This window comes from Erinaceus europaeus, chromosome 3 (genome assembly GCF_950295315.1).
Source record: "Erinaceus europaeus chromosome 3, mEriEur2.1, whole genome shotgun sequence".
Taxonomy (NCBI): domain Eukaryota; kingdom Metazoa; phylum Chordata; class Mammalia; order Eulipotyphla; family Erinaceidae; genus Erinaceus; species Erinaceus europaeus.
Window position 1 is genome coordinate 183733133 of NC_080164.1, and position 16689 is coordinate 183749821.

The 16689-nt window shown below is 63.4% G+C and overlaps 2 protein-coding genes across 2 annotated transcripts in view; both read left to right on the plus strand.

Moving 5' to 3' along the window:
* Nucleotides 1-15505, plus strand: part of JAKMIP1 (janus kinase and microtubule interacting protein 1) — a 65087-nt gene extending 49582 nt beyond the window's left edge. The window contains exons 6-13 of the mRNA XM_060188569.1: nucleotides 3441-3587; nucleotides 3917-4057; nucleotides 6323-6382; nucleotides 11479-11607; nucleotides 12218-12346; nucleotides 12744-12827; nucleotides 14213-14275; nucleotides 15276-15505. Coding sequence (XP_060044552.1) covers nucleotides 3441-3587; nucleotides 3917-4057; nucleotides 6323-6382; nucleotides 11479-11607; nucleotides 12218-12346; nucleotides 12744-12827; nucleotides 14213-14275; nucleotides 15276-15449 — 927 coding nt within the window. The 3' untranslated portion in view covers nucleotides 15450-15505. The remainder of the gene's footprint in view (nucleotides 1-3440; nucleotides 3588-3916; nucleotides 4058-6322; nucleotides 6383-11478; nucleotides 11608-12217; nucleotides 12347-12743; nucleotides 12828-14212; nucleotides 14276-15275) is intronic.
* LOC132537612 (uncharacterized) lies at nucleotides 7540-11591 on the plus strand. Its single transcript, XM_060188568.1, has 2 exons — nucleotides 7540-8091; nucleotides 11479-11591. Exons 1-2 carry the CDS (start codon nucleotides 7986-7988, stop codon nucleotides 11508-11510), a joined length of 138 nt encoding a protein of 45 aa, XP_060044551.1. The 5' UTR covers nucleotides 7540-7985; the 3' UTR covers nucleotides 11511-11591.
* Nucleotides 15506-16689: the final 1184 nt, after the last annotated feature.

Genomic DNA, 16689 nt, shown 5'->3' on the forward strand with positions numbered 1-16689 from the left:
AGTTTATATGCTATCAGTTCTCTAGATTCCACATATGAGTGACACCGTCTGGTAGTTGTTTTTCATCTCTTTACTGATTTCACTAAGCATCATCACCTCCATTTCTATCCATTTTATCCCAAAGGACACAGTACCCTATTTTTGATGGCAGAGTAGTATTCCACAGAGCACTGAAAATCCCACATCCTCTTTGGTCAGTCACCTGTCAATGAATAGTAAGGCTGCGCCCAGTCCTTAAGTCTACTTTCTCATGGTGAGGGTAGTTGGTTGGTTTGTTTGTTTTTAAGATTTGCTGGGTCCAGGCAGTGGCACACCGCCTGGTTTAGTGCACATAGTACCAAGCTCAAGGACCTGGGGTCCAGCCCCTGGCTCCCACCCGCAGCAGGGACTCTTCACAAGTGGTGAAGCAGGGCTGCAGATGTCTGTCTTTCTCCCTCTCTGCCTCTTCCTCCTTCTCAAATTCTGTCATATTGAATAAAATAGAAGGGGGGGGAATGGCCACCAGGAGCGGCGCTGAGCCCCAGTGATAACCCTGGGGGCAAAAAGGAAGGGAGGGAGGGAGGGGAGTTGCTTACTTATAAATGAGAAAGAAAGGAGGAGAGCCAGAGCGTCTGTCCCTCTGACAGATGTGCAGGGATCAAACGGGGGTCTCACTCTTAAGAGCTGGTGTCCTAACCACTGTGCCACCTCCTGGGCTGCTTTTTGTTTCTGAGAGGTCAGAGCGTGTTCCTTGCACAATGTTGACGGACTGCGGATTCCCCGTCCACGTTGATTCTTACTCTGTGTTTTTCATCATCTTGCTTGTTTCGTCAGAGAGTCCCTGAGGCCCGTGACGCTGGGCACTGAACTCAGGCTTTCCAGCCAGATTCCCCCTCCTCCCGTCACCTCCCCAGCCTTTGCTCTTCCACCTGCTAGGATTTGGCGCCCGTCAGGCTGAGTCGCTCCCACGTCTCTTCTTTCTTTTGAGGAACTAGAGTTCGGGGCAGAGAGGGTCACGCCCTGGTCCCAGCACTTTCTTTGTGGCCCCGAGCCTGAGCCCACCCTCCACACAGTCGGACTCCCCTCTGCTGAGGGCGCCCTGAGAGGCCCCTGGGAGCTGCTTCCGGTCCCTCCCAGGCCTGTGCCTCTGCATTTGACGCTCACGACGAGTCCATGGCTGACCGAGACTTGGTTCTGGCCGCGTGCGCAGCTGGAAGGTGGGCCACGGTGCCACTGGGCTGTGGCACCCAGGAGGGGCAGAGGGCCTTCCCCATCTTGGCCTCGCTGGCGGGCCCCCGCTCAGCAGTCTGTCAGTGTGGTGGGTTGTTCCAGAAGGAGGTGTGACCCAGCATGCACCCGCTTCACCACCTCAGGCGGGTGGCACAGGGCTCCTCAGCCTGCACAGCTCCACCACTCCACCCCTTCCTTTCCTGGTGAAGCCCGTGAGCCCCTGAGCCCCTGTTCTTGCCCGTTCTGAACCTCTGGGCAGGTGCTCCCTGCCTGGGACGCCCCGCACTCGGCCCTCTGTCCCTCTGTGCCCCTGGTCCTTGTCCCATCATGCCCCACGAAGTCTCCAGTGGGTCCTGGAGGGCACCCGTGTCCGCGGGAGCTCCTCAGAGGGCCTGGGGTGTCCTTGGGCCCCACGGCAGGGACTGGGCCCGGGACTGCTCATGGTGCGAGAGCTCTCTGTAGGCCTGTCCTGGTCTGTGTGTCTGTCTGGGGGGTGGACAGCAGGGAGGAGAAGCTAGACCTGGAGGTGACAGCGGGTGACCAGAGGAGATCTGCCCAAGCACCCGCTTCCCCAACCCCACCCAGAACATCTGATCCCCGGGTGGTACTGCCTCTGAGCGGGAGCTCTGGGGCTCTGGGGTGTCTGCTGGACTGGGCTGCTGGCCCAGGCGTGGGGCTCTGGGGCGCCTGCCGGACTGGGCTGCTGGCCCAGGTGTGGGGGCTCTGGGGGTGCCTGCCAGACTGGGCTGCTGGCCCAGGTGTGGGGGTCTGGGGGCGCCCGCTGTGGGGGCTGCTGGCCCAGGTGTGGGGGTCTGGGGGTGCCTGCTGTGGGGGCTGCTGGACCAGGTGTGGGGGCTCTGGGGGCACCTGCTGTGGGGGCTGCTGGCCCAGGTGTGGGGGTCTGGGGGCGCCTGCTGTGGGGGCTGCTGGCCCAGGTGTTGGGGCTCTGGGGGTGCCTGCTGTGGGGGATGCTGGCCCAGGTGTGGGGGCTCTGGGGGCGCCTGCTGGACTGGGCTGCTGGCCCAGGTGTGGGGCTCTGGGGGTGCCCGCTGTGGGGGCTGCTGGCCCAGGTGTGGGGCTCTGGGGGCACCTGCTGTGGGGGCTGCTGGCCCAGGTGTGGGGGCTCTGGGGGCACCTGCTGTGGGGGCTTCTGGCCCAGGTGTGGGGGCTCTGGAGGCGCCTGCTGTGGGTGCTGCTGGCCCAGGTGTGGGGCTCTGGCGGTGCCTGCTGGGTGGGCTGCTGGCCCAGGTGTGGGGGCTCTGGGGGCACCTGCTGTGGGCGCTTCTGGCCCAGGTGTGGGGACTCTGGGGGCGCCCGCTGTGGGGGCTGCTGGCCCAGGTGTGGGGCTCTGGCGGTGCCTGCTGGGTGGGCTGCTGGCCCAGGTGTGGGGGCTCTGGGGGCACCTGCTGTGGGGGCTTCTGGCCCAGGTGTGGGGACTCTGGGGGCGCCCGCTGTGGGGGCTGCTGGCCCAGGTGTGGGGCTCTGGGGGCACCTGCTGTGGGGGCTGCTGGCCCAGGTGTGGGGCTCTGGGGGCGCCTGTTGTGGGGGCTGCTGGCCCAGGTGTGGGGTCTCTGGGGGCGCCTGCTGTGGGGGCTGCTGGCCCAGGTGTGGGGCTCTGGGGGTGCCCGCTGTGGGGGCTGCTGGCCCAGGTGTGGGGCTCTGGGGGCGCCCGCTGTGGGGGCTGCTGGCCCAGGTGTGGGGCTCTTGGGGCGCCCGCTGTGGGGGCTGCTGGCCCAGGTGTGAGGCTCTGGGGGCGCCTGCTGTGGGGGCTGCTGGCCCAGTTTTGAGGCTCTGGGGGTGCCCGCTGTGGTGGCTGCTGGCCCAGGTGTGGGGCTCTGGGGGCACCCGCTGTGGGGGCTGCTGGCCCAGGTGTGAGGCTCTGGGGGCGCCTGCTGGCCCAGGTGTGGGGCTCTGGGGGCGCCCGCTGTGGGGGCTGCTGGCCCAGGTGTGAGGCTCTGGGGGCGCCTGCTGTGGGGGCTGCTGGCCCAGGTGTGAGGCTCTGGGGGTGCCCGCTGTGGTGGCTGCTGGCCCAGGTGTGGGGCTCTGGGGGCACCCGCTGTGGGGGCTGCTGGCCCAGGTGTGAGGCTCTGGGGGCGCCTGCTGTGGGGGCTGCTGGCCCAGGTGTGGGGCTCTGGGGGCGCCTGCTGTGTTGGCTGCTGGCCCAGGTGTGGGGCTCTGGGGGCGCCCGCCGGTTGGGGCCGCTGGCACAGGCCCCGTGTACCCTCCCGCAGCTGAAGCGCTCGCGGGAGACAGAGGTGCAGCTGAAGCCGCTGGTGGAGAAGAGCAAGAGGATGAGCAAGAAGAATGAGGACCTGCTGCAGAGCCTGCAGAGGATGGAGGAGAAGCTGAAGAACCTCACGCGGGAGAACGTGGAGATGGTGCGCGCGGCCGCCGGGCTGTACTCCCGCCAGGGCCAGCCTGCCCATCCTGCCACACCCCTGTCACACCCTGCCATACCCCCAGGGCCAGCCTGCCCCCACCCTGCCACACCCCTGCCACACCCCTGCCACACCCCAGGGCCAGCCTGCCCCCACCCTGTCCCCACCCTGCCCCCAACCCCAGGGCTGCAGCCCCACCCCAGGGCCAGCCTGCCCCCCACCCCAAGAGGCGCAGCCCACCCCCCAGCTGTCCCTACAGGGCTGAGGGAGAAGCTCTGGACCCCCTGGGCTGGGAGGCCTGGGGCCAGGACACAGCCCTCCCCCTGCAGAAGGAGAAGCTGGCAGCCTCCCTGAAGCGGCCCACATCCCTGGGGGACCTGAGCCTGAGCCTGAGCCGCGACGAGCAGGAGATGGAGTTCCTGCGGCTGCAGGTGTTGGAGCAGCAGCACGTCATCGGAGAGCTGTCCTCGGTGCGGTGGGGTGGGGACACGGGGACTCCAGTCGGGGGCACAGCGACGGGCACAGGGACAGGGGCAGAGGGACGGGGGCAGAGGGACAGGCACAGGGACAGGGGGCACAGGGACGGGCACAGGGACAGAGGGCACAGGGACCGGGGCACAGGGACAGGGGGTCAGGGGCACAGGGACAGGGGCACAGGGACAGGGGCACAGGGACAGGGGGATGGACAGGGGCACAGGGACAGGGGGACAGGGACAGGGGGACAGGGGCACAGAGACAGGGGCAGAGGGACAGGGGCACAGGGACAGGCACAGGGACAGGGGCAGAGGGACAGGGGCACAGGGACAGGGGGCACAGGGACGGGCACAGGGGCACAGGGACAGGGACACAGGAACAGGGGACACAGTGACAGGCACAGGGACAGGGGCACAGGGACAGGGGGACAGGGTCACAGGGACAGGGGCACAGGGACAGGGGCACAGGGACAAGGGGACAGGGGCACAGAGACAGGGGCACAGGAATAGGGGGACAGGGGCACAGGGACAGGGGCACATGGACAGGGGGACAGGAACAGGGGGACAGGGGCAGAGGGACAGGGGCACAGGGATAGGGGCACAGGGACTGGGGCACAGGGACAGGTAGCACAGGGACAGGGGGACAGGGGCACAGGGACACAGGACAGGGGGACAGGGGCACAGGGACAGGGGCACAGGGACAGGGGGCACAGGGACAGGGCACAGTGACCAGGGCACAGGGACAGGGGGCACAGGGGCACAGGGACAGGGGCAGAGGGAGAGGGGCAGAGGGACAGGCACAGGGACAGGGGCACAGGGACAGGGGGCACAGGGACAGGGGCACAGGGACAGGGGCACAGGGACAGGGGCAGAGGGACAGGGGCACAGGGACAGGGGCAGAGGGACAGGGGCAGAGGGACGGGGCAGAGGGACAGGGAACACAGGCATGGGCACAGGGACAGGGGCAGAGGGACAGGGGCAGAGGGACAGGGGCACAGGGACGGGCACAGGGACAGGTGCAGAGGGACAGGGGCAGAGGGACAGGGGCACAGGGATGGGCACAGGGACAGGGGCAGAGGGACAGGGGCAGAGGGACAGGGGCAGAGGGACAGGGGCACAGGGACGGGCACAGGTACAGGGGCAGAGGGACAGTGGCACAGGGACAGGCACAGGGACGGGCAGAGGGACAGGGGCACAGGGACAGGGGCACAGGGACAGAGGGTAGAGGGATGGGCACAGAGACAGGGGCAGAGGGATGGGGGCACAGGGACGGGGGCACAGGTATGGGGGCACAGGGACAGGGGGACAGGGACAGAGGGCACAGGGACAGGGGCACAGGGACAGGGGTACAGGGATAGAGGGCACAGGGACAGGGGCACAGGGACAGGGGTACAGGGACAGGGGCACAGGGACAGGGGTAGAGGGACGGGGACAGAGGGACGGGGGCAGAGGGATGGGGGCAGAGGGACGGGGGCACAGGGACGGGGGCACAGGGACAGAGGGTAGAGGGATGGGCAGAGGGACGGGGGCAGAGGGACGGGGCACAGGGACGGGGGGCACAGGGACAGGGGCACAGGGACAGGGGCACAGGGACAGGGGCACAGGGACCGGGGCACAGGGACGGGGGCACAGTGGCACAGGGACAGGGGCACAGGGACAGGGGCACAGGGACAGGGGCACAGGGACAGGGGCACAGGGACAGGCACAGGGATCGGGGCACAGGGACGGGCACAGGGACAGGGGCACAGGGACAGGGGCACAGGGACAGGGACCGGGGCACAGGGACAGGGGCACAGGGACAGGGGCACAGGGACGGGGGCACAGGGATGGGGGCAGAGGGACGGGGGCACAGGGACAGAAGGCACAGGGACAGGAGTTGTGTAGGGGGCATAGGGACGGGGGATTCAGGACACAGGACAGGACACAGGGACGGGACACGGGCTCAGAACAGGTGCACATGGGGCACAGGGATGGGGATGTGGGGACATAGGGACAGGGCACACAGGGAAATGGACAGGACACAAGGATAGGACACGGGGCAGCCTAGGGGCACAGGGTGGCCTTGGGTGACATGTGGTGACATGGGGAGGCTCGGGGAGGTCCTGCGTGACGCAGTTCGGCTGGGAGACAGAGGTCCCAGATGACACAGGGTGACCCTCGGTGACCCAGCTTGGGGACAGCACAGTGTGGCCCCGTGGGGGGGAGGTGGGTGGGCCTGGGGGACGCAGGCAGACTGGCCAGTGACTGAAGGCTCCCTTGCAGGAGCGGGAACGTCTGCTGCGCAGCAGGAGACTCTGGGGGAAGGGCCTGAAGCCCCCCAAGGTGAGCGGGGGCATCGTCCTCCCACATTGTCCCACAAGTGTGTGTGTGTGAGTGTGTGAGTGTGAGTGTGTGTGTGTGAGTGTGTGTGTGTGTGTGAGTGAGTGTGAGTGTGTGTGTGTGTGAGTGTGTGTGTGTGTGTGAGTGAGTGAGTGTGTGAGTGTGTGTGAGTGTGTGTGTGTGAGTGTGTGTAAGTGTGTGAGTGAGTGTGTGTGTGTAAGTGTGTGAGTGTGTGAGTGTGTGTGTGAGTGAGTGTGTGTGAGTGTGTGTGAGTGTGAGTGTGTGTGAGTGTGTGTGTGTGAGTGTGTGTGTGAGTGTGTGTGTGAGTGAGTGTGTGAGTGTGTGTGTGTGAGTGTGTGTGAGTGTGTGTGTGTGTGAGTGAGTGTGTGTGAGTGTGTGTGTGTGAGTGTGTGTGTGTGAGTGCGTGTGAGTGTGTGTGAGTGTGTGTAAGTGTGTGTGAGTGAGTGTGTGTGTGAGTGTGTGTGTGTGTGAGTGTGTGTGAGTGCGTGTGAGTGTGTGTGAGTGTGTGTAAGTGTGTGAGTGAGTGAGTGTGTGTGCGCTCACCTGCTAGGGCCTCTGCTTTGCCATGTGCACAGCTGGGCCCCAGTCCACCTGGGGACACTACAGCTCTGCGGGGGTCTGTCTGTCTGGTTTTGTTTTGTTTTTTTGCCCCCAGGGTTCTCCCTGGGGCTCAGTGCTGGCGCTATGAATCCACTGCTCCCGGTGGCCATGTTTTATTAGAGAGGACAGAGAGATTGAGAGAGGACAGGAGATAGAGGGGGGAGAGACAGAGAGACCCTGCAGGCCTGCTTCACTGCTTGTGACGTGTCCCCCTGTGGGTGGGGAGTGAGCGGGAGCTTGAACCCGGGTCCTGGCACTTATACTATGTGCACTTAACTGGGTTTGCCACCGCCCGCTCCCTCCTGCCTCGGCCTCGGCCTCTGTCCCTCTCACAACAGCAGCTAGGTGGGGAAGCCGGGGGACGCGTGCGTGTCTGTGCAGCCGTGAACACATCTCTGCTGTGAGCACCCTCGGACTTTACATCTCTTGCCCCACAGCCCTGCTCTGCTCTGGTCGATGGTGGTGCGGGGGTCGAACCCGGGACTTGGGAGCCTCGGGCAGGAGACTCTGCAAGCCCTTTGCCTGCAGGTGTGGCTTGGCCGCTGTGGGCGCAGGGCTCACTCCTCATGAGGGGTGTGTGGGCTCCAGGGAGGGAGGGCAGCCCCTCTCACGCCTTTCTGGAAGCTTCTCCGGGACGGTGGGGGCGCCGGGGTGCACCAGGTCCCCGGAGGCCTCTCTCTCTGTCACCGTTGCCACTGCTACTCCCAGGAGACCCTCCGTCACCGTGCGGGCACCTGGCGCGGGCGCACCGGCCTTGGCTACGCGCCTCTTGGGGTGCTCGGGGCCCCGGGGCGGGAATGAGCTGGCAACAGGCTGCTCCTTGAGGAGAGAGCCCCCCCGGGAGCCGGCTCCTCTCAGCCTGGGTCTGCCCCTGAACAGCGGGGGCACAGCCGCAGCCGGGGAGACACGGGCGGGCGGTGGGTGAGGGAAGGAGCCCGCCTGCGCTGCCCTGTGGCTCCCAGGGTGGGCTAGGCCCCCAGGCCCCATGGAGTACATCTTGTTCGTCCTGTACTTCTCTTTCTTCCTGTGTCTCTGCGCCCTGGTGTGTCTCTACTTCTCCGGCTGCCAGGAAATGACCTACAAACACGAGGGTAGGGCGGCCGGGCGGTGGGCGCAGGACGGGGGCAGGGGGGCACCTGGTCAGGGAGTGAGGGGGGCAGGATGGGGGCAGGGGAGGGGCCGGGGCTGGAGCAGGGCAGCTCGGGGGGTGGGGGGCCGGGGAGGGGCAGGGGAGGGTCCGGAGTGGGCGGTGGAGCTGTGGGAAGGGTCCTCTGTGTTCCTCACTCCCACCCAGACTGCGCTCGTTAAAGGAAGTATCTTTAGCACTTAGCATTATTATTTTGTGAATGTTTTTAGTTCACTTGTTTTTCGGATAGAGACACCGAGAGGGAAGGGAGAAAGACCTAGAGCACCCCCTCCCCCCTTGTGAAGCTTCTCCCTCTGCAGGTGGGGCCCGGGGGGCTCGAACCTGGGTCCTTAAGCATAGGAGTGCATGGCCTCAACCATGCGTGTCAGCCACCACCCGCCTTCACCCCCAAACTGTATCTTTAAAAATCGTGGATTTCTTTGTCAAAAGCTGTCTGCAAGGGCAGGCTTATTTTCTTGGGGATGGGGAGTGTCAGCCTGGTGGAGGGGGCTGTGCCCTGAAGCTCACTGCCCTAGTCAGAGGCACAGGGGCGCAGAGGAGGGAAAGGCGGAACTCAGAACTGCTCCTGAAGTAACTATTATTAACGAGAGAGAGAGAGAGAGAGAGAGAGAGAGAAAGGGATCCAGCCAGTGCCCCCCCCTGCACACACTAGACTGGGGATGGAACCCGGGACCTGACTCACACACTGTGCCACCTCCCCTTCCTCAAAGGGGCATTCTCGGACCCCTGGAGACACGGGGGGGTCCCGGGACCACGTTTGAGAATCAGCACTCACCCAGTCCAGCCAGGGGCCGCCCTCCCCACGGTCACCGTAGCCAGGCTGTGCCGCCAGCACTCCCTGCCCGTGCCGTGGCCCCTGGGGCTTCTGGACCACGGGGGCCAGGGCTGGGGCATCTCCTGGACCTCTGGTCTGCTGCTGTGCCAGCCGGGCAGGCAGGACATGGAAGGGGAATGAGGCTTGAGGGTGTGTGGAGGAGCCCTCAGGGCAGAGGAGGGGCCTCCCATGTCCCCCCCCCCCCCAGGGGACAGGGCAGCAGTGCTTGGCCCAGCGTGAAGGCACAGGGCTGGGGTGGGGGGCTGGACTCTGGGTCGGAGCTGGTAGGATTTTTTTCTTCAGACGTGCAACCTTTATTTCAAAGAAGCGAGGAAGGTAGTGTGTGGGAACAGGTTTTTAAAAACCAACTTTATGGGAGTCTGGCGGTAGCGCAGCGGGATAAGCGCACGTGGCACAAAGCGCAAGGACTGGAGGAAGGATCCCGGTTCGAGCCCCCGGCTCCCCACCTGCAGGGGAGTCGCTTCATAGGCGGTGAAGCAGGTCTGTGGGTGTCTGTCTTTCTCTTCCCCTCTCTGTCTTCCCCTCCTCTCTCCATTTCTCTCTGTCCTGTCCAACAACAATGACATCAGTAACAACAACAATAATAAAAAGTCAACAAGGGCAACAAAAAGGGAAAATAAATTTTTAAATTTTTAAATAAAAAAAACTTTATCTTGGTTGTATTTGACTAGATAGAGGCACTGAGTGGGGAGGGCAAGAGAGGGAGAGAGAAGCAGAGGTTGTCTGCAAGGGGTGCCAGGGGTTGTGGATCCCAGAGGGCTTGGACCCAGCAGCTGAAAGGGTGGCTTTGAGCTACACCCCCTCATACACACACACACACACACACACACACACAGAGCTGTGAGCCACACCCTCCGACACACACACACACGCACAGCTGTGAGTTACACCCCCCGACACACAAGCATGCACACGCGCACACAGCTGCTGTGAGCTACACCCCCTGACACACAAACACACATACGCAGCTGTGAGCTACACCACCCTGACACACATGCACACGCACACACGCACACACACGCACAGCTGCTGTGAGCTATACACCCCGACACACACACACACATGAACACACAAGCGCACACACACAGCTGCTGTGAGCTATACCCCCGACACACATGCACACACACACAAACATGCACACACACGCACACTCACATGCGCGCACACACTCATGCACGCACACACATGCATACGCACACACTCACTCATGCACATGCACACACACGCACACAGACGCACACACATGCACAGACGCTCACACACACATGTGCACACACACGCGCACACATGCACACACACTTACACATGCACGCGCACACACATCCACACACACTCACACACATGCGCGCACACACACGTGCACACACATGTGCACACACACGCACACACACATGTGCGCACACACCACATGCACACGCTCGCACATGCACGCACGCACACACATGTATGCGCACACACATGCGTGCACACGTGAGCACACACATGCACACACGCGCGCGCACACACGCGCGCACACACACATGCATACGCACACACTCACACACACACGCGCACACACACAGCTGTTGTGGAAGCTGCTTGGCCAGGTGCTTGCTGTCCGTCTGTTGTTCTGGTTTTTTCCCCAGTAGTCGCTGGATGGATGGATGGATGGGGCCACGTGAATGAGTGAAGCCTCAAGATATTTGGGGAGTGAGAAACCACAGGGAGGGGACAGAGAGGCCAGCAGGCTCTGGTGTTGCTCGTGTCTGACTCTGCACGCACATGAGAAGGGGAAGGCCGAGCTGGGTCCCCTCAGGGGCGTTGAGGCCCGGCCGGAACAGACGAAGGCAGAGGGGGGAGCAGGGGCTGAGCTCAGGGAACGGAGCCCATGGAGCATTGGCTTGAGGGCCCTTGGGTGCTGACTAGAATGCTAGAATGCTTTTCCCTTTGTTTTGCCTCCAGGGTTATCGCTGGGGCTCAGTGCCAGCACTACAAATCCACTGCTCCTGGCAGCCTTTTTTTTTTTTTTTCTTTTTCATTTTATTGGACAGGACAGAGAGAAACTGAGAGAGAAGGGGGAGACAGGGGTAGAGTCCTGAAGACCTGCTTCACCGCTCGTGAAGCTCCCCCCCCACAGGTGGGGAGTGGGGGCTCGAACCCGTGTTCTTGCACTTAGTACTATGTGTGCTTTACTGGGTGTGCCACCTCTCAGCCCCCAGGAGCAGGACATTCCATGCCGGCCCGGCCTCCCAGGGACGGGTGACCCCATGGGCCTCCGTCTGAGGCCTGCTTTCATGGGGAGACATGTGTGCGTGTGTGTCCCGGCATGTGTGTCCCGTGTCCCCCGCCACCGAGTCAAAGGAAAAGACCCCTCGGCACAGAGCCATGGGGCTGTGGACCTGCAGGGCCAGCCTGGGTGCCAGGAGGGTCCCCACGAGGGGTCACAGGGACCTCACAACCCTGTCCCAGGGGCCCACCCACCCGGTGCCCGGCCGACGCCACGCCTGCCTCTTGCAGAAGCATGTTGTGGAGACATTTTTTGGATTTGACGAGGAGTCTGTGGACTCGGAGACGTTGTCGGAGACGTCCTGCAATACCGACCGGACAGACAGGGCCCCGGTCACGCCTGAGGAGGAGCTGGGAGACGTAAGTGGTCCCACCGCAGGGAACCAGGTGGGGGGCCCTCGGTTTCCGTGTGTGCATGGATGGACACACACACACACACACACACACACACACACACACACACACACACACACACACGGTGGAAGCAGAGTCCTTGTCCGCCATGCCCAGAGGCTCTGGACAGGCCCAGCGGGTTGGTTCTCAGCAGAGCGGGACAGGAGCCACCCAGGCTGCACCCCTGCCCACATCCCTGCACAGACCATGGCTCCTTCTTAGAGATTTCCAGGGGCCAGGCAGTGCACACACGTAGTACTAAGCCCAGGGATCCAAGGATCCAGGTTTGAGTCCCTGGCTCCCCACCTGCAGGGGGGAGGCTTGAAGCAGGTCTGCAGGTGTCTCTCTGTCTGTATCTCCTCCTCCTCTCTCAATGTCTCTCTGTCCTGTTCAATAAAATAAAATAAAAAAATAGCCACCAGGAGCAGTGGATTCATAGTGCTGGCACCGAGCCCCATGATAACCCTGGAGGCAAAAAAAGAAAAGAATTTTTCTTCCCCCAAGTGGCTACCCCCTGGGGACACCCCCTCCAAGGCCACTCACCCGCTCAGGGGTGACATGTCTCCCATGCCCACAGCCCACCCCGCGGGAGGAGGCGGACCTACGCTTCTGCCAGCTGACACGCGAGTACCAGGCCCTGCAGCGGGCGTACGCACTGCTCCAGGAGCAGGTGGGGGGCACGCTGGACGCCGAGCGGGAGTCCCGGGTGAGTGCCACCCCAGGCTCAGGCGGGTGGGAGCTCAGCCTATCCAGGCCTGACGCCCGTCACCCATCACCTCCGTCACCCTTCCCCGTCACCCTTCCCCGACACCCCATCACCCATCATCCCGTCACCCATCACCTCCGTCACCCCATCACCCCATCACCCCCGTCACCCCATCACCCCGTCACCCTCCCCTGTCACCCCATCACCCTCCCCTGTCACCCCATCACCCGTCACCCATCACCCTGTCACCGTCACCCATCACCCCATCACCCCATCACCCCATCACCCCGTCACCCATCACCCCCGTCACCCCATCAACCCCCGTCACTCCATCACCCTGTCACCCTCCCCATCACCCCGTCACCCTCCCCCGTCACCCATCACCCCCTGTGCCCAGACTCGGGAGCAGCTGCAGGCTGACCTGCTGAGGAGCCAGGCCAAGATAGAGGACCTGGAGAAGCTGCTGGTGGATAAGGGGCAGGTGAGCGACTCCTGGGTGGCTGTGCTGGGCCCTGGGGGGACTGTGCCCAGCACCCTGAGCACTGAAGGTGCCTGTCTGGCCTTGGGGAACTGTGCCCAGCACCCTGAGCACTGAAGGTGCCTGTCTGTCCCTGGGGGATTGTGCCCAGCACCCTGAGCCCTGAGGGTGCCTGTCTGGCCCTGGGGCAATGTGCCCAGCACCCTGAGCCCTGAAGGCGCCTGTCTGGTCGTGGGGGGACTGTGTCCAGCACCCTGAGCCCTGAGGGTGCCTGTCTGGCCCTGAGGGACTGTGCCCAGCACCCTGAGCCCTGAGGGTGCCTGTCTGGCCCTGGGGAAATGTGCCCAGCACCCTGAACCCTGAAGATGCCTGTCTGGCCATGGGGGGGACTGTGTCCAGCACCCTGAGCCCTGAGGGCACCTGTCTGGCCCTGGAGGACTGTGTCTAGCACCCTGAACCCTGAAGACGCCTGTCTGGCTGTGGGTGGACTGTGTCCAGCACCCTGAGCCCTGAGGGCACCTGTCTGGCCCTGGGGGACTGTGTCTAGCACCCTGAACCCTGAAGACGCCTGTCTGGCCGTGGGTGGACTGTGTCCAGCACCCTGAGCCCTGAGGGCACCTGTCTGGCCCTGGAGGACTGTGTCTAGCACCCTGAACCCTGAAGACGCCTGTCTGGCTGTGGGTGGACTGTGTCCAGCACCCTGAGCCCTGAGGGCACCTGTCTGGCCCTGGGGGACTGTGTCCAGCACCCTGAGCCCTGAAGGTGCCTGTCTGGCCCTGAGGGACTGTGCCCAGCACCCTGAGCCCTGAGGGCGCCTGTCTGGCCCTGGGGGATTGTGTCCAGCACCCTGAGCCCTGAAGACGCCTGTCTGGCTGTGGGGGAACTGTGCCCAGCACCCTGAGCCCTGAGGATGTCTGTCTGTCCACGAGGGGAATGTGCCCAGCACCCTGAGCCCTGAAGACGCCTGTCTGGCCGTGGGGGGACTGTGCCTAGCACCCTGAGCCCTGAGGGCGCCTGTCTGTGACGCTGTCTCTGAGCCTGGAGTGGCCACCATCCCAGGGAGCTGCAGACTCACGGGGTTGGGGGGGCGAGGTGGGTTGGGGACAGGCTCAGGCCCGGAGAGCAGGCGGCTGAGGGCTGCTCCTAGCCCCTGCCGGTGACGCCCTGGGCACACTGCTCTGGCCACATGCCGGCTGCGGGAGTTTCCAGAGCACAGGCCCCGCGCTCAAGGCGGTCGCCTCCCTGCTCGCGTGGGATTGGACCCAGGGCTCAGGGCACCTGCCGGCTGAGACCTGCCCTCAAAGGGCAGCCAGGGGGCCGGGCTTCCGCGTCCTGCACCCCCACCCCGCACCCCGGGCTGCCGGGACACACCCGATGCTCTGTCCTAGGACGCCAAGTGGGTGGAGGAGAAGCAGAGGCTCGTCAGGACCAACCAGGACCTGCTGGAGAAGGTAGGTGCTCGGACCCCGGCCGGCTCATGGGGACCTCGAGGCCTCGGCCCACGGGCTGCTGGCTCTGGGTCTCCGCTTTAGGGTCCGGGTTCCCTCCGCACGCAAGGGTGGGCCTCCCCCAGGCGGCTGGGACCCCGGTTTCCTGTCGTCCCGCTCAGGCTGCGGCTGCGGCCATGGCTCTCGTCCGTCACTTAGGGAGCTGGGTGCCCGTCACCCGGACCCAGTGCCAGGACCCCTGCCGCCCCACCCCGCCACTCCCCACCCTCAGCCCACCACCTCTGCATTCTGTACCGTTCCAGCACTGTCCACGCTACAGTCCCGTGTAGGTCAGGCCTAGCGGTTTGTTTGTTTGGGGTTTTCTTTTTATTTGTTTTTAAAATTTATTTATTTTTAAACCTTATTATTTATTCAAAGATTAAGAAATTATTATCTCTATTTATTATTGGATGGGGACAGTGAGGAATCCAGAGGGAAGGGGATGGTAGAGAGGGAGAGAGACAGAGAGAGACACCTGCAAACCTGCTTCACCACTCGAGAAGCTTCCCTGCTGCAGATGGAGACTGGGGTCTCAAACCTGTAACGTGTGCACTCCACCAGGTGTGCCGCCCGCCGCCTGGCCACTGGCTAGGCTTAGCGGTGAAGTCTTCCTGAATGCCTGGAAGGGGAGGGGACCCAGTCTGTCACTGACCCTCTCCCGTGAGGCCTCTCTCTGCCCCTCTCCACAGCCCCTGGGCAGGGGCAGGCTCTCCTCTGGAGAGAGATGGACCCTGGGAGCCAGGGGCCACTGGCACTTTCTGCAGACACCCCCTGGGTGCTCCCAGAAGAGCCCCTTTCAGGGTTTTCCCCAAGGCAGAAGGTTTTTATTGGAGGGGTGGGCTCCCGCGGTGGTGACTTAGGCGGCCAAAAGAGCCTCCGCCACGTCCCCTACCTCCCCCTGCGCCCGCCCAGGCCAGTTCCACACAGACCCACTTGGGCCCTGACCGCAGCTGTCTCCCTCCAGATCTACCGGCTGGAAATGGAGGGGAAGCAGATGAGGGGCGAGATGCGGGATGCCCGGGACCAGAACGAGCTGCTAGAGTTCCGAGTGCTGGAGCTCGAAGTAAGAGACTCTCTGTGTTGTAAGCTCCCCAACGGAGTGGACATTCTCTTTGAGCCCAAACTGAAATTCCTGTGACCCGGCATGGCCCAGCCTGAGGAAGGGCTGTGTTCTAGGCCCTCCTCCCTCCTCCCTCCCTCCCTCCCTCCGCCCTTCGTCTCCCCGCCCTCATTGGTTTTCTTTTCCTTTTTCAACCTGTACGTTTGGAATGCTTTCACTGCCTTAACGTTCCCCCCTACCCCCAGCCCTGGCCGTGTACCAGAGCTGATATATTCATTCCTATGGTTTCCTTTGCACTTAATAAAAATCATTTGTTTTTGCAAGATTTTGCCTTTTTTACTTGTGTTTCATTCCACAAACGACTCCCGCCTGCATGTGGAGCCTCCCGCGGGCCGGGCAGTGGGGCCCAGCACCCCCTTTTTACCAGGCTGTAGAGAGAGCAGGCCGAGCCGTCCCCACAACCCCCAGCCCGCTCAGAGCTCAGGGCCACCCCCGCCGGCCCCGGGCGGACGCGTGGTAAGTCCAGGCAGGGCCTCGGCCGGCCCGGCGTCTCACACGGGACCCCAGACACTGAGTCGGAGGGAGAGACGGGGGCCCGAACCCACAGCCACTGGCCCCGGGTGTTGGGGGGAGGTGAGGGGCGAGCACCCTTCTTCCTGCTCCCAGCTGACCCCACCCTCGCCCCGTGCCCTGTGTCACTGTGCCTGCCTCTCTCCGCCTGTCACTCCAGAGTCTCTTCCCTTCTCCTGTGTTCCTTTTGGCTTCCGTCCATCCACCCACATCCCAAGTGTTTGTGAGTCCTGCCCCCCGCGGGGCTGCGCCCCCACTCGGTGGCCACGCCAACCTGGGGCTGCCAGGGACAGACTCTAAGGCTGCCTGTGTTTCCACTGCCCTCGGTGCCCCTGAGGATTCTGGGGCCGCCCAGCCCACCGTCTCTCATGCTGCCTGGGCCTGGACCTCTCTCTCACAGGGAGGTGATGGTGCGTCTGTCAGGAACCTTCCAGAAGTCCTGCTGACACCCTGTCCTTCCTCTTGAGAATCCCATCAACCTTGCTCACTTGGCTAGAATTTTCTCTGCCATCTTTCCGTGCTCTGAGAAAGCAGGTCTTGTCTTGTCTTGCCTTGTTTTGTTTTAAGAGCAGAAGTTATTTTAATTTAATTTTATTTTCGCCTCCAGGGTTATTGCTGGGGCTTGGTGCCGGCACTGCTCCTGGTGGCCATTCTTCCATTTGATTGGACAGGATGGAGAGAAATGGAGAGAGGAGGGGAGATAGAGAGGGAGACAGACAGAGAGACACCTGCCGACCTGCCTCACTGT